This window comes from Doryrhamphus excisus, linkage group LG2 (assembly GCF_037039965.1).
Source record: "Doryrhamphus excisus strain RoL-2023G ecotype Guam linkage group LG2, RoL_Dexc_Guam_v1.1, whole genome shotgun sequence".
Taxonomy (NCBI): Eukaryota; Metazoa; Chordata; class Actinopteri; order Syngnathiformes; family Syngnathidae; genus Doryrhamphus; species Doryrhamphus excisus.
This window is the reverse complement of record NC_136358.1, coordinates 10,869,287-10,896,078: the sequence shown is the minus strand read 5'-3', so window position 1 is coordinate 10,896,078 and position 26,792 is coordinate 10,869,287. Positions and strand designations below refer to the sequence as shown.

Below are 26,792 nucleotides of genomic sequence, written 5' to 3'. Positions count from 1 at the left end.
GGTCGATGTTTATTATGTGAGGGGAGGTTTTCAGCCAGAGAACCGTACAGGATGTTTTTCTGGTCCCGACAGGGTAAACAGCAGCAGCTGTGCACTTCCAGCGGGGGGAGGGGTGGACTCATTCATGTCTGTGGGTGTGTACCTGTGTGTGTGTAATTGCATGCTTCACTTCATTCACAAAAATGTAGGGGCAACAAGTTCAGTTTGGGCACAAAGTGTAAGAAGTGGATGAGACCACTTTGACCACCAATATTTATTTACTCCACCAAAACAACATCAGCAAATTTCAGCTTGGTGCATCATCATATCAGCGGGACTAAAAAGTATTTACAAAAATCTCCCAGACAGACCTGACGAGATTCCGGCCTCCGATCGTCATAACCACAGCACAGTATTAGTGATGCTAAACTGATTCTGAAAGACGGAATCTAGGACGACGACAGTTTTTTTCCGATTTTCGTACACCGTCACAGTTATCAAACAATATTGTGCATAACTACAATAACTACATGAATCCCTCATTTATTGCCATTAATTGCTTCCAGATGAGACTGTGATGAGGGAATTTCTGCTAAGTGGGATTCCTTATTTCTAAATGGAATATTTTTGTAGTTACAGCATAAACAAAGACAGTTTACAACCTTCTAAATACATGTTTTAACATCATCTAGACATAAAAAAACAGCCCTATAGTCACCGTGTCACATATATCACATATATACTATATATGTACGTATAATAATAGTATGTATGTGTTTTTATTGTATTTATTGATCTACTTTTATTAGTATTGTTATTATTGATTTACTTTCAACAGTGCTATACATGGAGTATAGGCGGAAAGGAAGTGATGTTGGGGTTGAGTTTTAGCTTGCCATAGTCCATGTCAGCCCGGGATTATTCAAACCTGCAAGAAAAGCCTGTTCTTCTGGCAATCGGGTCCGGTGCTTCTGTATCTCACCCAACATTACAGTAACATTAGCATAACATACATACGTAAGTAATATACTAGATATCATCGCGATTTTGTTTAATGCGTCATTTTAAGCTTGGAAATTCTTCATTTATGAAAAAAACATGTCAACTCTTTCTGAAATATACATATTTCAGAGTAATAATAGGTGGTATTTAACCACCAGATTAATCCCTCGTTTATCACAGTTAACTAGTTCAACACCGGACTCTGATAACTGAATTTCTACAAAGTAGGATTCCTTCCTTATTTATAAATCAAATGGTTTCATAGTAAGAGTATAGAAAGCCCGTTCCCAACTTTCTAAATATGTTTATACCATAATCAGAGCCCCGTAGACATGAAATGACACCCCTATAGCCACATTTACACCTCCCTAGACATAATAGGAGAAAATAAGACATAGACTCACACGTGTAGGGGTTGGGATGGTCTTACTGTTTTTTTTTAAACTTCCTGTTCTGTACAATATTTCCTGCGTTGGCTATGCTCTCATCAATGTAACATGACTGACACCTGGTGACCAGCGTTGAATATTATATATCATTGCGCCATCTTTGAAGGCATCTTCTGAATGCCTTATATTTGTATTTCACTTCATTTTTATGTATTGAAAAAATACACAGAATTTGCTTCCATGTGGATTTTTTACTAACAATACTAATGATTTATTAACAAATGTATTCATGAATATATGTATTAATATTACAATAATAATGTAATGTGATTGGCTGGCCACCAGTACCGGGTGTAACCGCCCGAACACAGCTGGGATAGGCTCCAGCATATCCAGTGAAGATAAGCGGCATAGAAAATAGATGGATAAGAATAATATAAATATATCATATAATTATATATTTATGTATAATCTGAGGTACCAGTGAATAGAAGAGGGAATAAACCCCCTTGAGGGTTTTGAGAGTGAGTGGGGGGGGGGGGGGGGGATAAAGCAGGGCTAGATTGAAGACCACTGGTGTCTCTTTTGAGTGATGAGGTCAAAGGACTCGGCCCATCTATTTGCTGGAATTCTTTATTTCCATTCCTAGCCTATTGTCTGGGCTACAAACAGGGACGACCCCTGGTGGCTTTTTACATATGCAAATGTTGGTTAGTGTGGGGGGGGGGTCATGCTGGGAGAAAGGTGATGGTCATGGCTGAGTGCTTTAGGAAGTGAAGGGATCATTACATGAGAGGGGGGAAAGGGGGTCCCATTCAACAGACACCACAAACAAATCCCAAGAGTCGGGATGGGATGGGATGGTGTGCCTTAACCCCCTACAAGCCCCACCCAATCTATGCAACACACATTTGGACACAACGGGCCTCTCAGCTGAGCCGCACTAGTGGGAATATATGTGGAGTGGATTCCTGCGGGATTCCTAAAACATACACGCGGGGATGAGAGGGACGGGCTGACAAAGCTGGGAGAAGAGACAAAAACAAACCATATCCAGTGGAAGGATCTTTGTAGCGCACCTCACAGGTTGCAGTTAGTCACATGGAATTTGGGAATGAAAGTTCACGTAAAGAAGCATTTTGAGTTGCAAGCACGTAACTTATAGATGCTCAATGTTGGCTTGGTTAGCGAGAACAAAGAAGCCACTGGATGCAGGGTACAAAGAGATACCGCAAATACTGCAATATGTTCTTCCTGAGGTGTGATGCTAGATTAGAAGTATTGAAGGAAGCATAACCAGCACTATGTCAGCTTGGATTTTCACATCATACCCCCCCCCCCCCCCCCAGGTGTCAGTAATGTTACGAGACAATCACCAAACCAATATTAGTGGTGGGCAAAACCATTCATTTCAATAATTCCGGTTCATTCAGTAAAAAGATCCGCTATTTTGGTCAATTGGTCGTTAGCCTGTGATCTCTCTCTGTGCGTAGACCCGGTCAGCCGCGTCGAATCAGTCCGGTCACTCATGTTCCTGTTTGTTCCAACTCAACAGCGCAACACGTGATTGATGACTAGTGGTGTGTCGGTCATGAACGAACAGGTAAAAAGAAGTACTTTTTTTTGTGAACGGAATGAACGAGGTCACCAACAGTGTTGATCGATCTCTCTGTGTCTTTCGGTCAGCTACCCCCACCCACCGGAAAAGCGAGGCACGACGATAGGATAAAATAGGCAAGCACGCAGATAGTCCCGCCCTACAAAAGGAACGGTGAACTGACTCTCCAGCCAAAAAAAAGCATTTGCAACGGGTGACCTCATTCAGGGCTGCACAGCAGTAAAGTGATTAGCACGTAGACCTCACAGCTAGGAGACCAGAGTTCAATTCCACCCTCAGTCATCTCTGTGTGGAGTTTGCATGTTGGGTTTTCTCCGGGGACTCCGGTTTCCTCCCACATTCCAAAAACAAAAAAGGTTAAAGGTTAATTGGCCACTCCAAATTGTCCATAGGTATGAATGTGAGTGTGAATGGTTGTTTGTCTATATGTGCCCTGTGATTGGCTGGCTCGCCCGAAGAATGGTTGTTTTTCTATATGTGCCCTGTGATTGGCTGGCCACCAATCCAGGGTGTGCCCCGCCTCTCGCCCGAAGACAGCTGGGATAGGCTCCAGCACCCCCCGTGACCCTCGTGAGGATAAGCGGTAGAAAATGAATGAATGAATGACCTCGTTCAGAAGTAGTTATTTTGACCTGTTCGTTCATGACCGACACACCACTAACCACGATACACTGTACAGAAAAACAGGAAGTGCAAAAGGAACTTTCCCAATGTTAACGTGTCTTATTTTCTCTGATTGTCTTCTACTGGGTCCTCGAGTGTAAAGATGACTGTAGGGGTGCTACTTCATGTCTAGAAGGCTGTAAAATTAACAGGTTTTGTATGCTCTAAATACAAAAAACTTTGATTCCTAAATAAGGATGGAATCACGACTTGAAGAATTACTGTGTCACGGCTGTTTTGTGGTGGAACACTCCCTACATTTTAAAGCAAATCTTACAAATTGTTGCCTGATTGAAGCATTTTCCAGCTTAAAAAATGTCTAAATCTTTAAATAAAAATAGATCAAATCAAGTTAAAAAAAAAAGCTTATAAAAAACTTAAATTATATTAGGAAAGCAGGACGTGAACAAATGTAACAGTTACTGATTGTAAAAGTACCAGATGGAGGGGTAAGATTTAATAAGCTTTGCTTCTTCCTACTCCTTTTGGACATGTGGAACTGTGAACTGATTATGTGATGCACTCAATTGTAATCTGATGCAGGTTCAAATGCAATTGAACCATTACTATTGCATTACTAAATGATGGAAAATAGAACTAGTCCTTCAGAAGGCACATTCAAAGATGATATGTAGGATGCTACACTGGCCACTGGGTGTCGCTAATGTCCCTGCAACATTTGGAGAGGGTTGGCCATCATTTTCATTTGAATCGTGACGACACTTCCAATTCCAAACGATTCTCGATTCCGATACTTTTTAGAGGCAGGGTCATGAAGGTTTACGTGGTTTAAATGAGGCCGCTAACCAGAGTTCTTTTTGAATGGAATGTCTGAACTTCTCCATGAATTGGTTCACAATGCTGACGTTTTATCAACTTCACTATGAATTTACTACAGGGCTACTGTCATTTCGTAAAGAAATCATTTGACCCGTCATGGGAGGATGTTAGTCCTGGTTCTCATCGATGGCCAACCTTCCACACAAGGACCAGACTTGGTCGCTGGAACAACAGGCTTCCATTACTCTAAGAAATGGACTTATCACAGTCATCCCTGATGAACGAGGGATTACTGGACTTGAAGAATAAAACGCCAACTGCAGGGAACCCCGACGTGCCTGGAGAGGACTGGATCTGGAGAGTCTTACACTGGATGTTTATCCAGGGCCGAGCCAAGTCCTTCAGCACCTGACAGTCTGGTTGGCAATAACTCAAGCGGACACCAGTCCCGGGTCCACAAATAGAATTCCAGTTCTGACGCCTGGCCTCATCTGGTTCTTGTCTTGTCTGGCGTGTTTGTCGTTTGCGGTGTAAAGAGCGCGTTGACCCCCGCGCTCGTGCCAAACGCCGTCTTACTGGGACGGATCAATGAGTCCACTGAAGACAATTACAGCACGCTGGTTTGGAAAGGTTAAAAAGGAAGGTATTGATTGACAGGAGGGGCTAATGACATTAGCGCTCGGCTCCACGCTGCTGAGGGAAAGCAGCAACACAACGGATGAAATATCGGACTTTATGAGGCGCTGCTTTGACACGTTCTTGGACATTTCAAGTTACTAAAAAAGGGTACAGAGGGCAGAGGAAGTGAGGCAATAGAAGAGGATCCATTCCTTCCAGGAGCGCAGGGAAACATGTGTGGGACATGTGTGCTGTACAATCAGGAAGTCATGGAGGACGAGCGCAGAGAGGCTCAGCGATCTGGGATCCATTAGAGCGCTCCTATCTGATCTCAGGTCGCCTCGCTCGTTTGACGATGCCCGAGCATTTCAAGATAAGCCAGACGGACAGAAAACATGAGGGCATTGGCGAAGACGGGTGACCGTTAACGGCATGCGTCACATGCGGCGTTGGCAAACAGGAAGCCAATGTCACACTTTCACTTCCCTTCTGCTGCTGTGGGAACTCGTCCCAGCGCGTCGCATCCATCAGCGTGAGGGGATACGCCGGCCCGTAAATTATTCTTACTTTTGTAGGAAGCGAAAGACACGTATTGATGCGTCGCATGGCAAAGCGGCGATAAAAGGCGCCAGGAGGAGCCTGAAAGAGCCCGCCCCCCCCTGTGTCGGATGTGAATGTTCTCCCTGTTGTCCACTTCACATCCAAATGTGCCACGTTTGCTTCTTTCACAAACGGCCATCCAGCTGCCGTAAATCTGACGCTCCAGCCGCTGCTCGGGAGTGCCGGCACGATACATCCCCGTCCCGGGACGGGTGCGGCGAGGGGGACATCCCGTCAAAGGCGGGGGCCGGGTGTAATTAATCTGACACGATATTGACTCTCCACTCCCGACCCCCCCCTCCATCCTGACCGATATAGCTGTCCCTCTTAATGTTTAATGTAGCGATCGATGCCTCCCCACACGTTACTGGGATGATATAACCAGCTCCTGCTGCTTGATGGGATTATCGTATCGAAGCAGCTTTTGGGTCCATTTGCTGGGTTGTATTCTAACAAGAAAAAAGGGCGGACTAAAACTTGTTAGAATACAACACAGAAAATGGAACTGAGTGGCGGGGTGTCCAAAGTGCAGGCCTGGGTCCATTTGCTGAGTTGTATTCTATCAAGAAAAAAGGTCAGACTAAAACTTGTTAGAAGACAACACAGCAAATGGACCCCGGGCCGCACTTTGGACACCCCCGTTTTTACGGAATACCAACTGCACAGACAACTTCCATGTCACTTCCTGTCTTCGCCGCCACTCAATTCCCCAATATTATGTCTACTATATTGGGTAATAGAAGTGTTAAGGTGACTGTAGGGGTGTTATTTCATGTCTAGAGGGCTCTAATAATGTTAAAACCTGTATTTAGAAATTTGTTAAGATACTTTTAATGGTGAAAATATTCAATTTATCAATTAGGAATCCTACTTAATTCACTTATCACAGGCATGTCTGGAACCAATAAACTGCAATAAACGAGGGAGGACGGCACCCTATCTATATCTCCTAGCAATGACTCGGCAAATGGACCCAGGGCCGCAGTTTGGACACCCCTGTCTTACAGTATACCGAATGCACAGACAACTTGCATGTCACTTCCTGTCTGCCTCGCAACAATTCCCCGAGCACCAGTCTACGTAATTTGTAAGTACATTTCTACGTAATATTTCTCTTATTATGTCTACTATATTGGGTAATAGGAGTGTTCAGGTGACTATAGGGGTGTTATTTCATGTCTAGAGGGCTCTAATCATGTTAAAAACTGTATTTAGAAAATTGTTAAGATATTTTAATGGTGAAAATATTCAATTTATCAATTAGGATTTAGGTTTTGTTTTGCGTGGACTGGAATAAGCGGCACAGAACCCCCCCCCCCCATCTCATCTTCATGATGCAGCTCTTTAATGCTCCGTGACACATTTGACCCGCACTCCTTCCCCTGTCTGTCTTCAGGCTGATTTATCTCTGCTTTATCTTTATCAAGTCATCTATCAGTCCTCTGCTAAGGGCTGGTGGGGGCGGGGGGCCTGAGGATCGATGTGCGGCCCCCACCGTCCTGTGTCAGCAGGTCACCGTGCTCACGTGCGGTGTGTGTGTGAATTGGACGGGATTCAAGAGTGTCTCATCTTACTTCGTAACAAACAGCATGGATGGAGAATGGAGACAGGCAGGGGACAAACAAACAAACAAACAAACTATAGCTTCACACTAAAACATCAACGCACATAGTGCACTTCTCCTGACAGCCATTGAATGCATCACTTGGTGAGTGAAATCATTAAATCCCGTCACCATTGTTGGTTTTGGATTATTCCAGGAAGGGACTCATTTCACTGAACACACCCACACACAGACGAGATACCAGGGGTGTCCAAAGTGCCACCCAGGGGCCATTTGCAGCCCGTGCATGCTGTTTTACTGGCTAGCGGCCAAATATTAAGAGGGAAAGAAAGTTGTAATCTAATGAGAAAAAGTCATTTTACAAAAATAATGTTGTAATATTATGAGTAAAAATAACATTTTGTTTGTTTGTCATTTTATGTCAAGCAAAAAAAAAACCCAACAAAATCCAAAAAACAAAACAAATGAAATGCACTGTCGCAAAGATACAACAAGATACACACAAATCAGCACAATCAAGACCACAGCAAGAAGAAATAATATATAACACATTGAAAGCTCAAAATCGAGTGGGAAGAAGTGAAAACTTATTGAATCCCACCCCGATATCTCTAGGGTACTTCAATGGAAACCAAAACCACTTCCTAGTGATACCTCAGCATTTATTAATATTTATACATGTGAAGGGATTTCTAATACCAGCCGCAGTAATACAAATACTTCAATGGTAGGCAACACCAGATACACAGTGAATACCAGCAATGGTAAAATGAACACCACAAGATAAGTAACAGTTAATCACCCACACAACAGAGCACAGTTAGACCTGAATGTCTCTGTATTGTAACCAGACATTCTGTTTGTGTAAACATTGGAAACGGCCAATGTCTTGACATTGCTTCTGTTCAAGTCCCAGACTATTCCACAGCTTAACCCCACAAACTGATAAAGAAAAAAAATCTCCTGGTGGAATTTGCCATTGGAATGATCAAATTCCCAAAACCTCATAAATCATCTTAGTATCTCTATGAGAAAATTTGTTTTGGATATTCGCAGGTAGTGTATTGCGAAATACTTTAAACATAAACTTGGCTGTATATAATTTTACTAAAATGTGTATTTTTAGAATTTTTGAATAGAGAAATAATGGATTTGCGTGATCAAGATACCCTACCTTATGAATTATTCGTAATGCCCTCGTTTGTTGATGAAATAGTGATTCTATTATTGTTTTGTGGTTATTGCCCCATACTTCCACACAGTAAGTTGGATAGGGACGAATTTAAGAACAGTACAAGGTATGGAGTGCACTGTAGTCAAGGACATATTTAACGCCATTAATAATGGCAAGACTTTGGAAATTTTATTCGATATATGCATAATATATATTTTAACTCATGGTCTATTATTAATCCTAAAAATTTTATTTCTGCAACATTTTCAATTTGAATGCCATCTAATACAACTCGTTTTTGTAATTCCAATTTATCATTTCCAAATACCATTACCTTGGTTTTATTTGCATTTAAAGATAATTTGTTACTTTCCAGCCATTTTTTTATTTTAATTAGTCCACTGGTTACACTATGTATAAGATCATACAGACTGTCATTACAGTAAAATATTTTTGTGTCATCTGCAAAAAGTATACACTTTATTGAAAAACATTGAAAATGTCATTAATATATAAATTAAATAATTTGGGGCACAGTACTGAACCCTGGGGGACTCCGCAAGCAATGCCAAGACATTCAGAGGAAAACTCACCCATCTGAACATACAGCACTCTGTCGCTTAAATAGCTTTTGACCCATTTCCCAGCCAACCCACGTATACCATATCGTTCTAGTTTTTTAAACAATATTCCATGGTTTATGGTATCAAATGCTTTTTTAAGATCTATGAAAATACCTATTGCATACTTTTTATTGTCCTGAGCCTTAGAGATCTCTTCAGTTGCATCAGTAATGGTTATAGAAGTGGATCTATTACTTCTGAAGCCATATTGTCTTTCATTAAGTAAATGATGCTTCTCTAAAAATTTATTTAGTGTCCCTTCACCTTTTTCAAGAATTTTACAAAATTGGGGAAGAAGTGAAATGGGTCTATAATTACTAAAATCATGCTTGTTTCCATTTTTGAAGACTGGGATAACTTTTGCCATTTTAATTTTCCTTGGAACAAAACCATTGTGCAGCGACAGGTTACAGATATGTGTCAAGGGTTTAATATATATTTTTTTTTTTACAGAAAAATGTTAAAATGATTAACTATTCTCTTCTTGATAGTACTGTTTCATATTTTCCATGTTTTTTTCAATATCACCTTTGTTATCTACTAATATATTTTTTTATAATACGACTTCTTGGCCAATCTTGTAAGAGCAGTCAGCTTATTTTTATACAACTTATATCTATCTTCAGCTTCTTTAGTTTTCAATTTAAGGAATGACTTAGAGATTATTTTTCTTTTTACAAGCATTTTGCAAGCCTTTGGAAAGCCAAGGGCATTTTGAATATTTATTTTGTTTTTCCAAATTCCCTAATGGGGCAATTCTATTTAACAATGAAGTAATTATTTCTATAAAACAATATGAGCTTTTTCTGTGTCCATCTCTCCTCAAATAGGGTTCCAGCTTTGTAATTTTAAATCATCATTGAATATTGAACAAGAAAAACATCATTTTACAAGAATAAACTCATACTGTTATGAGGAAAAATATTTTCATTTTAGTTGCATAGAGTTGAAATAGTATGTTTTAAGTGTTATTTCGTAGTTAATGTTGGGGGGAAAAATTATAATATTATGGGAATAAAGTCAAAATATCATGGGAATAAAATCATAATTAACACAATAAAATTCAAGTTAAAATATTTGAAAAATGCAACCAAAAAAAACAGAAGAAAATGGAAGAAAAAGATCATCTTTCTTTTTCTTGAAATATATGCATACCTGCGTGTGTTGCTTTACAAAATATCAAAGTTTTTTCAGTCTGTGACACAGTATGTACGCTACACTGTAGTCCAGATACAATACCACGCATCCTAACAAAGTCACTTGATTTAGATGACTACACAACAATAATAAGAAGAAAAAGAACAGGAATAAAAACAAACTTCTCTTAGGTGTTGTCAATGAAAGCTCAGCTGGCCTCACAACCAGCCCATTCATAAAACTGCTGCCTGTGTGTGTGTACGTGTGTGTGTGTGTGTGTGTGTGTGTGTGTGCGAGCTACAGACAACTGTAAACGTGCCACCCCACCACAGCCAGCGTTTGTGTCTGGCAGGCACCTGGCTGTTTCTGCCGTTGCATAGCAGCTGTATTATGGAAAAGAAGAAGACGACAACGAAGAAGAAGAGTGAGCTGGAGGAGGAGGAGGAGAAGGAGTAGGAGGAGAGGGAGGTGTTACACCACCCCATAACGGATCCCACAAGCTGAACACGATGAGAGACACGCTGCAGGGATGAGCTATTCATCACATACCAACTGTGAACTTTTTGTTAAAAAGGCCGCCATCTCGCGGTTTCTAGCTAGTCATAAATGTAAAAGCGCCAATGGACGGAGAGCAAATTGACACTAAAATTGCTCATGAACGTCGTCTGAAGAGCCGATGTTCATTCAAAGTCGGCACTTTGGCGAGTTGGAGAGGCAGCTCCCAGGCCGCCGCTTCCGCTCTTCTTCGTCAGGGCTTCCTCTCCCCGCATTCACTCCCCTCGCTCCTTGCTCTCCCTCGTCTTTAGCGGGAGTTGCTCCTGAAAAGAAGTGCGGCGGCGCTCTATGGCCGCCGCTTCCTTCGTAATTACTGCGAGGCACAAAACCAAACAATCGTCCCATAGAGCTCGGAAATCACTGGATTAGTTCACATCTTGGAACACTCAAGGCGTGTGTGTGTGTGGAGAGAATTCAACTGGAGTTACTGCACACACACGCACGCACACACACACACACACACACACACAGGAAGGGAGGGCGGGCTTTGGAGTATCCACTTGGAGAAGAGGAGGAGAAGGACTCCAGCTCTGGAGGCCTTTTTATGAATGAAGAGCGAAGGAGCAAGCGGCCGAGAGGCACACTTCCTCCTACGCAGGCAGGGAGGAAAATTTATGAATGGCTCGCGTCGCTGCAGCCGCTGCGAGTGTAAACAAAGAAGAAGAAGAAGAAGCCCTCCACTGTGACCTCCAAGTGTCCTTCACACACCTGTTGTATTTAGAATTTCATGAATTCTACTTCAATAAAGCTTGAAGCAGGACAGTCTGAAGAACAGCTAATAACCTTTAAAGTAGCCAAACTGCGGTTCTCCATCAAATGTATGAATTCTGTTCCATACGGCGGCAAAATAAGTTGGGTGTTAGCAGGAATTTACACCTAAATTTTGGCTGAAGCCACTCACATTGTAAACGGAATGCATAAAACACAGCACTAAGACTATGAACTGCAAGAATGCAATAACACATAATTACAAAATGAGAGAACACTGGAAGGGGTGTTGCAAAGCAGGGAGAGATAGACTTCAGGGGAGGAGGAAGGCGATATTTGTTGACATTCCTCCGCTTTGGGAGCCTCTTATGACGCCGAACTTCATTGGCTTTCAGCCATCAGATTCGTCTGCCTCGGACTATGGAGAAAAAACTAAGGGAAAAAGGTGAAACTTCCGAAATCTTCCAGAATCTGCACCTATTCCAGCTGTAATTCCTACTGGGTGGAGACCCTGGACTGATTATGGGAACTTGATCATCAACTCAAGGCACCGCTGGTGGTCCTTGCTCGCCTGCCCGAGAAGGAGCACTCATTGTTGGACACCCTTTGTCAGAAGCACCGCTGGTGCCGTGAAGCTCAGGAGAACCTGGACACGAACGACGGCGCTGCGTCCACCTCCTCTGCCCGAGGAGGAGCACTCATTGTCGGACACACTGTCAGAGGCACCGCTGGTGCCGTGGAGCTCAGAAGCTGGATGTGAGGGCGTTACGTTTACTAACGGCAGACCATCTTGGTCATTACAGGATTTTTGCGGGACGGCCGAGTTTCAGACAGTGAGCACTGTGCTTCTCTCCACCTACCTGTCCGACATTAATACACATTCCCCGATGAGAGCCCACTGTGGAAGATTTGTCATGTACATGCTCACAAAACAGTAGGAGGGCAGAAAGCGAATGGCGCCTACAGCCACACCCTGATGGAAGCCTGCTCCTCTGTGACTTCACAAAGGAACAGTTTTACCACAGTTTTCTGAAGCCAAGCGTTTTGAGCCATCCCAAACTCTTTCATGGCTAACTTTCAAATGCGCGGGCCTCATTATCATTGGCATGGTTTAACACCAGAATATGATATTCTAAATACATTTATAGGTCACACAAGGGGAAAAGCATCATAGGTCCCCTCTAAAAACAAGTTTGTGTTATTTACTCATTCAATACCAAAGATGCATTCATTCAGGGGGTGCTGGAGCCTATCCCAGCTGTCTTTGGGCGAGAGGCGGGGTACACCCTGGACTGGTGGCTCGCCAATCACATGGCGCATATAGACAAACAACCATTTTTTGGGCGAGCCAGCCAATCACAGGGCACATATAGACAAACAACCATTCACACTCACATTCATACCTATGGACAATTTGGAGCGGCCAATTAACCTAGCATGTTTTTGGAATGTGGGAGGAAACAGGAGTACCCGAAGAAAACCCACGCAGGCACGGGGAGAACATGCAAACTCTACACAAAGATGGCCGAGGGTGGGATCGAACTCAGGTCTCCTAGCTGTGAGGTCTGCGCACTAACCACTCGACTCAATACCAAAGATGAGTAAGTATAAATACGTTTTTGCAAATCTGAGCAAATCCACAGTGTACAGTTGTATTTGTGAATGAATCGTTAATTTGATTGTTTATGTTCATGTTATGTTTATGTTATGTTTTTCTGCCTTTTCTTGCCGGGTACAGATATTTTCCTGAAAATGTAATGATTACTAAACAGAAAAACATAGAAAAAGTAGAAAGGTAGAAAAATGGAGAAACAAACTGATGAAAATGAGGGTTTAGTCTTCCTTTTGGTAGGTTCCATGTTTTAATAGCCATAGAACACGATACTCTGTGTGCCTTGAAAAATTGTCTAAAATGGGCTAAAAATGGCCGGGATTGAATGAGGTAATGAGTCGCGGTTGGCTAACGGCCACCAGGCCGAACTTTGGACACCCACTAGTTTAAGAAGACACATCAACAAGTCAATAATAGTTTGCATAACTTGTGGAGAGAGCGCCATCGTTAGCCGTGAGCGTTGCGGCAATGGAGACTGATTTAGCAGATGTGCAGGTATTGCGCAATCATCCTCTGTGTGACATTCCAGCGTGTTCTAAATGTTTTACCTCTCCTCAATGGAGGCCACGCCTGTGCAGGTAACGAGCAGACTGTAAACAACAACCTCGCCGGGCGCCGCATTTGTCCCTGAGCATCAATTATAGACGACATAAGAGACTGGCTTCATGTTGCTTTCCATAACAGCTGAGTCACCTGCAGCCACGCCTCACACATCCTGGCAGGCTATCTGCCACTCATCCCTTTCTTGCTCATGGGCACTTCAACGCTTCGTTAACTTGCAGGCCGGCTGGAACGCACCACATCTAACCACGTGAAGAAATCTATCAATGTTGTCAGAAAGCAAGAACAGAAAATCATCTTTGAGGGCGCCGCCCCCACAGTGACTTTGGAGCCCAAAAGACGAAATGATGTCATTCCTGCTTCAAAAAGTATCGCTTGATATCCACACGATCTTGCGACGTTGAAACGTTGTTCAGCAAAATAACTATTGCAATAATCAATAAATGAATCAATCAATCATCAATCAATTAATCATGAATAAAAAAATGACATTTTTTGCCCAAATTTGCCCACCTCAAACATTCATTCATTTTCTACCGCTTATCCTCACGAGGGTCACAGGGATGCTGGAGCCTATCCCAGCTGTCTTCAGGCGAGAGGCGGGGTACACCCTGGACTGGTGGCCAGCCAATCACAGGGCACATATAGACAAACAACCATTCACACTCACATTCATACCTATGGACAATTTGGAGTGGCCAATTAACCTAGCATGTTTTTGGAATGTGGGAGGAAACCGGAGTACCCGGAGAAAACCCATGCATGCACGGGGAGAACATGTCAACTCTAAACAGAGATGGCCGAGGGTGGGATTGAACTCGGGTCTGTGAAGTCTGTGCGCTAACCACTTGTCCGCCGTGCAGCTATCCACTTCAAACACAACAAACCAAAATGCAGAGCCTTCGTCCCAACAGTCACTGGGACGTCTGCTCGACAATGCAAACAGAGCAGTCATTGCAAAAGAAATGCTGCTCTTTAATAGAGTTGAAGAGCCAGCATTTCAAGAAATGCTGCAAATGTTAGACTGTACAAATTGCGCTTGACAAAATACATGTCACAAATGGCAACACACATCTTTTCGAGAGTGAAAATGACAAAGTGAAATATTAAAAAGGAAACATTGCATTATGATGTATTATTATCATAACATTTGGTATCCAATAATGTTGACAATATTATTGTTTAGCATAAATTTGTGGAACAACAAACATTTCAAAATGCGGCTGCATTGTTTTGTGATGCAGTTAAATAAACGTTTGCCATGCCATGACACCCCCCGTTATTAGCATCAACATTTAAAATGTGCTGCGTTTTTCCATTTTTGCTGTTTTGCAAATCTGCGATTCACCAATGGCCCCAGGGGCCACACTTTGGACACCACTGGTTTACGTATTCCACCCGGAAGGCAATGTGTTGCCAAGCAACAAGTGAGGGTGTAAATTGTTGATCTGCAGCCGCATCAAGCTTTGCCAAACACTTCCTATCATCTCTTCCACTTCCTCCAAGACGACGAGCGTCTTTGACTTGCAAATAGCACTTCCTGTTGAGCTGCAAGTCATAAAAGGTGGGTCCCACAGGGTCGACTATATGAGAGGAGTTTCATGCCACTTCCAGGACGACCTTGTCATGCGAGTCATCACATTTTGGGCCCCCGCGAGTCGAAGCTGAAAAGAGACACGCCGAGTGCCGACTGTGAGCAGCGGGGACACTTGTCTGTCAACACCAAAGCGTCCCTGCGCCTTTAAACGAAGTGCCCATCAAACCGCTGCCCCTGTGACCCCGCAAATCACGACAGGGTCGGCCGTTAGCGTCGGCCTGACGGCTGATTGGCTGGCGGGCCATGGAGAGGTTAAGTAGACATGACCCCTGCACGGCCCCGGGTTCATTTGCACTTCCTCCCCCGCTTTGTGGCCTAATGGACGGCGACAATGTTGCGGGCAGGCATGTGTCACGCGGGGGTCGTGACCAGTTGGGAAGGGGCGCTGGTTAAAACCGAGCCGTGTTTATGCACAAAAGACGTTGGCAGGAAGTCCCTGTGACCCCGCCTGAAGGCTGTCACTCCTGCCAGGGAATATGAGATGTTGTCTTCAAACGTTTCATAAAGATGCGTCGTCATGAATGGATGTTTGTATGAGGGCGCACCGCCCCCGTCTAGATCCTACAGAGCTATTGTTAGCCAAGGGAAGCGCATTCAAATAGCTGCAGCCCAGGAATTTGTTTTCCCATTCGCCATCTTCCGATGTGCACAAAGGCCCATCCTTGTACCTGAGCCCTCAGTCTGTTTTTTTTTACTGGCTTCCTGGGCTGGACCCTCTCGGCTTTTCAAGAGCATGCAAATAGCGGGCGTCGCTGCACAATAGTGGGAATTGCTGTAACGTCAACAAAGTACAGCGCCCTCCACTGGCACCTCTGTGGCCCACAGTCGACCTCACCGTTTTTCACCAACAACTCCCAAAGCGAAAATGACGGACACAACACAAAGATGGGCTGAGGACACGGAAAGTGAAAGTACTCACAGTTCTCAGAGTGGAAATCTGGAACAAACTGCTCGTCGCTGTCAGGAACCTGAGCTGAAAATAGAAAAACACAATCATTTTCAGTCGGAGACATTTTGTTTGCATTGTCCTGTAATTGGACGGTAAATCTTCAAACAGCACATGTACAATATTCCTTTATTCCTCAACCCACAACACACGTCACACACTTTAAGTGTACGGTCGTATTTCAATGTGCTGTAAATTCCAGTGTTTTTAGAGGAATTTAGAGGAAAAAGATATTTGTTCCTACACTGAAAAAAAATGATACATTGGATCAACTTTAAAAAATTACTGTAATTTGTTACACCTAAATTTATTAGTTTTTCTGATGTGGTTGAAACCATAAATTTTGATATACTGGAAATACATTTTTGACCTTAGGACAAAGAAAGAAACTACATTCATACAAAGTACAAATATAATCCATAACAAAGACTGTAAACAATTTTTATCCTTTGTTACAACTTCATTTTTCATTTTGAAAAAAAAAACGAATTTCTAATGTTACATATAAGCATAGATTTTACTTTGTTATGAACTAATTGAATTGATGAAATTTTGTTACATGCAGTTCTCAAACTAAATTTCTGATTCAGCACGAAGTATAATTTTAATTATACCTTCATCAGACAGACAGAATACTTTATTAATCCCTTTGGGATTCCCTCAGGGAAACTGGCATCTCCACTGCTCCATGTATGGCACTGTTTAAGTAAGTAAGTAAGTAAATAAATAAATAAATAAATAATACAAGTAGCAAAATAAATAAATAAATAAAGAGTAAAAGAATATAAGATCAAATATAAAAACTCAAAAACATAGACATCATAGACGCCATACATATACAAGCCACAACCGGGTAGCGATTAGACAGGAGTCAATCAAAACTATGGACAGGCTTGTCAACAAATCTCATTCACCCAGAGTTGGTACTAACTTGTTCAGTTAGTTTGAAGGATCCGTAAATGTGTACTTTTCCATAACACAGCATGTACTAAAGCGTCAATCAATTGTCTCCACGCTGCCATGAATGCATCACTCGTGACGTGGAACCACTGATGGGGTCTGTTAGCAAAAAGGCACTGGGATGCGCAGCAGCAGCTGTTTATGTTCGCTGCAGAGATCCAGACTGACTTAACAGGCTGTTCTGGCTCAACGAGCGAGGAAAATATGCCAGGCGACGTGACAAAGCGCCGGCTCGGATACGACTTGTCACTGTCGCGCTGACTTTGTTTAGCTAACCCGAGGTGGTCTGGACTCTGTCTGCATCACGCATGAAGAGGCCCTGGATTCAATGATGGAACAGGACGGCCAGAGAGGATGCTCGCTCATGTTGAAGCATTTTAGCTTTTGTCACGTGACCATCATCATTTGTGGTCTGGGATTGTTTTCATTTCTGATGGGATCATGATACCTACATTTGGATATGTGCCGATACAATTACGATATCAGAGCTCTGTTTGCTTTAATATGAAACCACGGCAAAAGAATATTGGCGAATGTAGCTAGAAAAAGATGTGTTCACGGTTTCATAGACAATACAGACTCACACGGATAAGGTTCTGGCAACGTTTGCTGATATTATTTTGGAGACAGTCACTGACACACATTTGGCTATTATTGCTGGTATTCTTCTAACTGTAATTGCTGATACTCTTGGCTACGTTTGCTGATATTATTTTGGCTGGTATTGCCAATGGATGATGGATTGGAAATCTCTTGGAATGTGATTTTGACTGGTACGGGACACCCCATTCCTAGCCAACATACAATGTAAATACAAGCCGCGTAGTACAACCTCCTTGCCAAAAAAGTCCAATATGAAATGATAAGAGGTTGGAAAAATCTCCCACAGGGTCGCGGGCGTGCTGGAGCCTATCCCAGCTGTCTTCAGGCATACACCCTGGACTGGTGGCCAGCCAATTACAGGCACATATAGACAAACAACCATTCACACTCACATTCATACCTATGGACAATTTGGAGTCGCCAATTAACCTAGCATGTTTTTGGAATGTGGGAGGAAACCGGAGTACCCGCAGAAAACCCACGCATGCTCTGGGAGAACATGCATAGATGTGAGGCCTGTGCGCTAACCGCTCGGCCAAAGAAAAATGAAAAATAAAATAAAAATAAAAATGACAGAAATAAAAACTCTGAGGTCTAATAATAAGGGCTGCTGCACTTTGTTTGCAGGCCCATAAAAATAATAACATTATAATGCTGCTGGTGAGGAAAATGACATTTTGTCAAGAACAAAAGAACTTCCTGGGCTGTTGGTGCAGATCCAGAATGAAGGATATAGTTTCACTTTTAGTTACAGTCTACTTGCATTTGGGCCACATGCAGTGGTGATCCAGTAGATCCAGCAGGTAGCGCTGTGGTGGAAAAATGTGCACTAATATGCTTTACCGCCACCTACAGGGCTGGAGTAGAATTTTATCCAACTTTTCACACAAACAAGTTTTTGTAAAGGATTTTGTGTGTCTCACATGGGTCCAGTAGAGTACCCGGAGAAAACCCACGCATGCACGGGGAGAACATGCAAACTCCACACAGAGATGCCGAGGGTGGACAAGCCACACATTAGGCAACAAAAAACGAGCATTCATGAAAAACATTTAGTCACATTTCTCCCTTATAGACTAAGTCATTAGGTTCTGCATTTTGGGGGTTTATTTTGGGGATTTTAGTCAGTGCAGGGAAGCGTACACGTGTGACATCTTGATGTGATCAGCGATTCCTCGCCCGCCGCGGTTCAGCGTTTCAAAAGGACTGATTAATGAATGAAACTCATCTCGGGACGACGTGAATGAGTCCAGTCAGCGACGGCGGCCCAGGTGCAGCGGCATTAGACAGACGCTATTGTGCTGCGGGCTGGCTGTAGGAATCCCAGTCCATTCACCATTGTGCTGCGGGGTCGCACCACCAGGTTGGGGATGGTTTGACTGCCAGGTCACAATCCCCCCCACCTCACCCGAGCTAGCATGAATGAGCTCAATGCAGAGCAAATTTAATGTGACTTCAGCTCCAGCTAATTGTTTCCACGGCTCGGGAATCACACTTGCATCACGCTGCGCTGCGGGAAAACGTGTTTTCAGTCCAGGCTTGTGTCCACATCCATCCCCACCAAACAGAAGCCAAAACCCACAGAGCACAAAAAAAGGAAATAAGATATTCAAATCCACTTTCTTGTCATCGCGCTGCAACTTCCTGTGCCGAAGAAACCGGATGACGGTGTTTTTGGGGCTTTTTATTTGCTACTTAAGATAAACGCCATTGATTTCTTACGAAACGTAGCATCCTGTGGCCAACGAGAGCCTAATAATAACATTATAGCTCTTAAAGTTGGCAGCGCTTCGCCCTCGGGAGAAACAGAGACACAGCTGAGACAAAGCAGCGTCCCATGTTTAGTTCAGCGCGTCCAGCAATCAATCATGAGCGCCAGTTTGAACAAGTCCAAACCCAGAACACACTGGACCTCGTAAAGGAAGCACAGATGATGAGCCTCAGACCTCATCTGTGTGTGTGTGTGTGTGTGTACTTGATTGGCTTCCAGGAACACGTTGCCAAGCGCTTTGAGATGCAAGTCGGCACAAGAAGGAAAGCGTGTTTAGAAGTGAGAGCACACACACAGATGAATGACCCCCCCCCCTTCCTGGTGGGAGTTCCTGGGCGGAGTCAAACACGGCGTCTCGTATAAACCCGAAGCCCAAAGAAGACAAGATGTGACAAGCTCCCAAACTCTCGCCACTGCCTTCCGCTCTCCTCCGGCCAAAAGAGAGAAAATAAAAATTCCCCCAAAGCTCCCCGGCGTTTACACCCCGGGTGAATCCCTCACAAGTGTAATCAGTCGTGATAAAGTCTTTAATTAATGCAACAGGAAAGGAGAGGCCGCTACTTAAAGCCAAATCACATCTTAGCTTCTCCTCAAGTTGCTCAACGTTCATCTTAGACAAGGGCTGTTTTTTTTTTACTCTAAAAATTGTAATAAATGAGATCAAGACACACGAAAACATCTTCAACTGCCACAATCCAGTATAAAGTAATCCCTGGTCTATCACAGTTAATTGGTTCCAGACCAGACCGATTAGTCAATTTCCACCAAGTAGGATTTCTTATTTATAAATGGAATATTAGAAGACCTGTTTACCACCTTCTAAACATTTTATTAGAGCACTCTAGACATGAAATAACACCCCTATATTCACTTCGACGCTCCTATTGCCCAAAATGTCGACTCTCACATGCTAGCATTAGGAATGTTCCTTGTTTGTTTGTTTTTTTTGTTCCTGTTAAGGAAAGTACTTAAAGTGGTGGCTATTGCCTCTTCGATGTAACATCACTGGCACCCAATGCAGAATATTGTACATCTTCATAACGTCTTGAATGTGCTTCTGAATGCCTTATATTTTTGTTTTAGCCCATTTAGCCATCTTTATGTTTGAAAATGTGTAATTTAGGCCAAAATGTGGAATATTTTCAGAGTTGAAGAATACAAAACCTGTTTATGACATTTTAAATAATTTTTCACATTATTAGAGCCCTCATGTCTTGTGAAGTGTCTTGTGACACCCCCACCATTTAGCCATTTTTATGGATAAAAATGCTTCAGTTAGGCCAAATCTACTTAAAATTTGCTTGAATGTGCATTTTTTTTTTTACTAATAATTATTTAGAAATGTAATATTTTCAAAGTTAGAGCATAGAAAACCTGTTTACAACCTTCTAAATACAAAAATGTAACATTATTAGAACCCTCATGTCTTGCGAGAGTATACGCGAGTACAGTACACTTTTGAATTTTTTGAATTCCCCTTTTTTCTTACACGCTTCCTGTTTTGGCTGGTGGCGGTGCTGCCCTCTATCGACTTGGAGGTTGAAGTATGCATTTATTCTTGGGTGTCTTGTGACACCCCCACCATTTAGCCATTTTTATGGATAAAAATGCTTCATTTAGGCCAAAACTATGGTAATGGTAATGGTTTTATTTCATTTGAAAATGCGTCAGATTACAATTGAGTGCATCACATAATCAGTTCACAGTTCCACATGTCCAAAAGGAGTAGGAAGAAGCAAAGCTTATTAAATCCTATCCCTCCATCTGGTACTTTTACAATCAGTAACTGTTACATTTGTTCACTTCCTGCTTTCCTAATATAGTTTAAGTTTGTTTTTTTTTGTCTCGTACCAAAGTACGAAGTGATACGACCATCCAATGACATAATGTGTACCATAGTAAGTGTCAATATAGTGATATATATAGCACATTATGACTGGTTCAAGGCTCTTCATCCTTGTATTTAGCAAACATCAACTGCTTGTATTGTTTCTTGAATTGGCTCATCGTTGTGCATTGTTTGAGGTCCTTACTCAATCCATTCCATAGTTTGATTCCATATACTTTTTAACGTAGTCCTAGCATATAAGTGTTTCAAATTTAGTTCTTCCCTGAAATCATATTTGTCCTATTGGATGACATTTTTAGATGTTTTTACTACTTACTACTAACTACATAAAGTATTCAAAGTTAGAGCATAGAAAACCTGTTTACGACATTCTAAATACAAATTTTAACTTTATTAGAGGCCTCTAGACATAAAATAATACTCCTATAGTCACCTTTACACTCTTATTACCCAATGTGTGTTGCTGTAAATGTGTTCCGGTGCTAGGGGAGTGGAGTAGGGGGGCAGACAGGAAGTGATGTGGAGGTTGAGAGTTGAGTTTTGGCTTGGCGTAGCATGCGTCAGAGGTCGTGCCTGTTGTGCGACCGTTCAAACCTGCAATAAAAGCCTGTTGTGCCGGTGATGGAGTCTGGTGCTTGTGTATCTCGGCCAACATTACACAAATAAATTTTTGGAAAACTTTTGATGAAGTGAAGCCGTGAAATTCAAAGCACAAAGTGATTACTCTACTGTACCTAAAACACTGATAAAGAACTCAGACACGACTCTAATAACCCCTTTGCTTGATGATCAATACAATAGCTTCCAGCATTTTACTCCACACACTCGGCCAGCCAATAGAATCTGACTTTGGAAACGCCGCCATGCATCAGTCATTTCAGCAAGACTGACTTTTTGGGGTCAGCGTGAAGTCCAGGAGCAACTATCAGCCAGACGGACGGCATGAAACGCCAACAAAGCTTTCTCGACTCAAAACCAACAGCGACCTCGCCCTCAGACGCCCGCCGCTGTTTTTATGGTGCTTCTGCCCAAACGCCTCACCTTTTCACATGCGGCGTCAGAAACAGCAAGTTGACTTCGCACCCAGCATCCCACACTCAAAAGACAAAAGACAAAAGCCCGCCCACAATAAAACTGCGACAATAGGTGTCGCTTTGGAGTCGGGATCCTATTTGTATTCATGCAGTGCATTTTAAAAGGCCACCTTTCCAGAAGTGAAACAGTCAACAGTAAGAACTCCTTCCAGCTTGAAATCAAAATGATTTTCCATTCATGAAGTTTATACTGTAGGTGTTGTTCTCATTTGGTAATCCGTTTCAGAAGGTCACACTCTAACCCAATCCATCCCATAAGAGATCATGTCAATCCAATTGATCCGCTCCACAAAGCCAAACAATGTCAACACAAAACACGTTCTTATAGTTTTACATGCATAAAACTATATAGGAAAAGGATAAATGAACATTTAAGGTCACTTTTACCCTAATTGAAGACGTGATTCATGCCAAAGACACAACATGGACACCACCTTCTTGTTTTGCCATGAGGTGTTTCTTGAATTCATTTGATCACGGCTGCAAAATAGCTTAAAATGGCACCATTTTGAAAAAAATGAGCAATCAGCAATATAGAGCAAGTGCCAGAAGTTTGATAAAGACGGTGAGAAACACTTTTGAATTCAAGAAGTAACTCCTAGCAAAACAAGAAGGTGGCGTCTGTGTTGCTCTCGCTGCCACATTGTGTCTTCATTGAAGGTAAAAGAACCTGAAATGTTCATTTATCCAATATATCTGTTTTATTCACAAAAACTTGTGGCAGTCAACCGGTGATGACATCATAAATGGGCGACGGGGCTGATTTTTTCCACTTTCTGTTTTCATGTATAGTCAGTAAAATACACGAAGAACTCAGTTGGACTCACGCAGTGTATTAATCATGGCAATGCTAAATGGGCTCAAAAATGTTGCCTTTTGTTTTGTTTTGCATAAATTTCCCTGTTTGCTGTAGTCTTGCATTATTTATTCCTTCTTATTATTTGCCACAAAATGTCCTTGCTAGCACCGTGATACCATGGAAGCCGGAAGACTTGTTTTGGCCTTATTGTGGATCATTTTGCAGCCGGGTTCCACGCTAATGAGGACAAACTTTACTTGGACTCACGTGGCGTATTAACGACAGGATAAGACACGGGTCGTATTGTATGGTGATATTGTATGGAAATGTTGACATAAACGTTCGACATATTGTGGAACCTTGCTCAGCTCACTCCCCGCCTAGGCTGTTATTTGTTTTACGTCACAAATACAAACATTTTACGGTCAGTGTACAAGATGGCGTGCGTCTTGTCGTGTTACTAATAATCTATGTGAGTTCATGTGTTTTTCATCACAAAAGCTTGCAAACAGGAAGCGGAAGTCAGCGCTGTCGCTCGTCTATGATGTAATCAGCGGTTGACTGTGCATGCCAAAATGTGGCCTCGGTTTGTGTACACTTTCCGGTTAGCGTCTTATTGTGTTATTAATACAGCAGAAGCAGAAGTCAGAATGACATCATCAGTAGTTGACTGTTGTTCTTTGCCTGATGGCATGGTTACGGTGCAGGTCTTTATTCAGTACGGCTGCAAAATAATAACGGAGTAAGTTGCAAGTAGCAGAATTTCCAATTGGACTTGCATCTGGCCCTTCTGGAATAGATTAATGATGCTAACCAAGGTTCCAGTGTATAAATACGAAAAAATGAGAGGCATTTGCCCTTAAAGGGCCACATCAAAAGCAAGCAGGGGGTCGTATTGTCCCACCTCGGGGGCACTGGTCTCGCTTTTTTTTATTTGCGGCTTCACATTGTCTTGTACGCAGTGTCAAAGAACAACTCCATTAATGCTCACGTCACCATCGTTAAGTGTGACGGCCTCAGACTGAGGGGGTCCTACGTGTTTGTTTGCATTGACGTGGGACGGCGTGCCTGATGCGAGATAGGCGCTAACGTGGCTTCTGCACGGTCCTTTTTCTCCAATTGATTTGCTGACTTTTATGTTTATGAGCATGTGTGTCGCATCGGTGGGGCGGTGGGGTTCAGCTCACACCCCATGAACAAAAAGGAGGTCAACATAAAAAAAATACTTCTTGGTGGCAAATAAAAGAAAACAAAACAAACGAGATGGTAAAAGGTATGAAAACATGATGTGTCTGTGTGCACAAGCAGCACTTTTGTATTTGAGAAATGGGGAGGGAGAAAAAAAATAAGAATTAAATCTTACCTTCTGTGAGCCATGTCTCCTGGAGTTGGCTTAAATCCTGGAAGAGGTCTACGGAGGAGGAGATCAAACTGAGTAACGATCCAGAGGTCGAATGAAATCAACCTTACCTTCAGATTCCTGAGGGGGTAATTCTGTGTCCATGTATTTCCGTTTGCCTGCCATCAACAGCCGATTCGGGGGCCCATTTCCTTGCGACTTCTGCAAAAAAAAAACACTAACGTTGACAGATGAACAGCGTGAAGCAGAACCAAACAGAAGTGAACCGAATTTGCGCACATGCAAGTCGGACTAATATTCGCAATGAGGACCCACTGGTTCCTCAAATCCGAAAAAAACAAGCCGTGTGGTGTCGACTCTCACCCCCACGGAACAAGTTTAACGCAGGACGGAGAGCTCGGCTTCGGTCGAAGCGGAGTCCGAACTCGCAGTCCGAAAGCGACTTTCTGAAAAGTGTAAACGGCGGCGGCGGACTCGCCCGGTCCATACGTACGTTTGCGAAAGTGAAAGGCACTTGCTGGTCCAAATATGCATCCATGTTACGGTCCATCCGTCAGCCGTCTGCGGTCATTTGGGCCGATCCGAGCGGGAGCCGCGCAGCCAGCCTGCAAGCTTGGGGAGGGAGGTGGAGGGATGGGGAGGGTTAGAGATGGCTGTGAATGGGGCTGCGTGGAGACTGCATGCATAATGAGCTCCATTCACAAAAAAAAAAAAAAAAAACACCCAGGGGAAGTGATGGCGAGTGATTGCACAGCAGGCTGTTGCCCTCGTTTACAAATCTCTTCTTTTCCGTCCAACTCAACTATTTGTGCATTTTGAGGACTTTGAGTTAGATGAATGACGCACAGCAAACTTACGTGATCTGTTCTGCGTTTGGAACCGTGTCAATGTGGCTTATTTACACTTTAAATTGCATTCAAACTGATTAAAAAGTGGACTGGTGTGATTTTAGAAGAGTTGTTTTTCGTTCTTAATGGCCGGAGGAGCTCGATGATTGGTGCATTGCCTCTTTTTTTCTCTTTCAAGGTCTCCAGTTTCACGTCTTTGTGCTCTGACTTATGAATGAAGGCGAAATCCCGCCCCCTGGCCAATCACAGTCCTGGTAGTCTGGTTGCTGCCAAGAATGGGTGGACCCTAAAGCCCAGCAGCCAATTGTGTCACCGCAAAGCAACACAGCGCTTGTGCAGGACTTTCCAGTTGTTTTTCATTCACAAAAAAGATGGGGGGGAGAGAAACTTCCCCATTCACAAAAAACCTGCCCTGGCTTGTTTTTCTTCTCCCTGTTTACCTCATTTCACTCCTCTGAGATCCGACCATCAGCCAGGCTGGAAAAGTGGCACACAAAATGACGTAAATCAGCCCAGAGCTCCGCATTCTTGAGGTGCTTGAAGTCCACAACACAAGACGACTGATGTGGAGATGTTTGCCCAAGTGCGAGATGAGCACAGCTTTAGTCAAAAACGTCACGTAGAAAATCAACATAAATGTTCTTCAATGGCGCCGAGCTCACAGCCAACTTTTAGCTTTTAGATAGTCCTGTAACTGCATCAGAAAGCTAATTAGCTAAAACAAACTAGTTTCCAAACACTGAAGTTCTCCATGAACACGTCTTCTGTTTCCACACATAGTTATTGTAAAAGAGTATACGTGAGTACAGTAGACTTACATTTAAATCTCCCTTTTTTCTTCCACGCTCCCTGTTTTGGCTGGTGGCGGTATCGACTTGGAGGTTGAAGTATGCATTTATTCTTGGCCGTCTTTTGTGGCAAAGACCTAAAAACAACAACAAAAAACAGCAGTATTTTTAGAAGAATAAAGAATTAAATTAAATTAAATTAAATTAAATTAAATTAAATTAAATTAAATTAAATTAAATTAAATTAAATTAAATTAAATTAAATTAAATTAAATTAAATTAAATTGAGAAAAAAGTTGTATTAAAAACAACAAAAAAGGGAAAAAAGCTAGGTTGATAGTATTTTTCCCGATTTTTCACCTGTATCGCAAAGTTGAAATGTATGTTTCACTGTAGTTTCACTATAGTGGCCTTCGCTGGAAAAACACCCCTGTTCTAGCTGTCGGGCGGTTTCTCTGATAAGTACTACATTAATTTCATGTTTCATGTCATCTCCATAAAGAATGTAGAGCATTGTTGCTTGTTCTATTTGAAAATGCCAGACCTTGCGACCATGTGCCATGCAGACGGCATACAAGAAACGACACAGGAATA

At 42.7% G+C, this 26,792-nt stretch overlaps 1 protein-coding gene across 2 annotated transcripts in view; it reads right to left on the bottom strand.

The window, feature by feature from the left end:
* The window catches only part of etv4 (ETS variant transcription factor 4), a 35,769-nt gene extending 9,788 nt beyond the window's left edge, over window positions 1-25,981 (bottom strand). For both annotated transcript variants that reach the window (XM_078797625.1, XM_078797623.1), the window contains exons 1-4: window positions 25,056-25,981; window positions 24,673-24,763; window positions 24,566-24,613; window positions 16,100-16,153 (exon numbers count right to left, since the gene is read on the bottom strand). In XM_078797625.1, the coding sequence (XP_078653751.1) occupies window positions 16,100-16,153; window positions 24,566-24,613; window positions 24,673-24,763; window positions 25,056-25,112 (250 nt within the window). In that variant the 5' untranslated portion in view covers window positions 25,113-25,981. The remainder of the gene's footprint in view (window positions 1-16,099; window positions 16,154-24,565; window positions 24,614-24,672; window positions 24,764-25,055) is intronic.
* Between the last annotated feature and the right edge of the window lie 811 nt (window positions 25,982-26,792).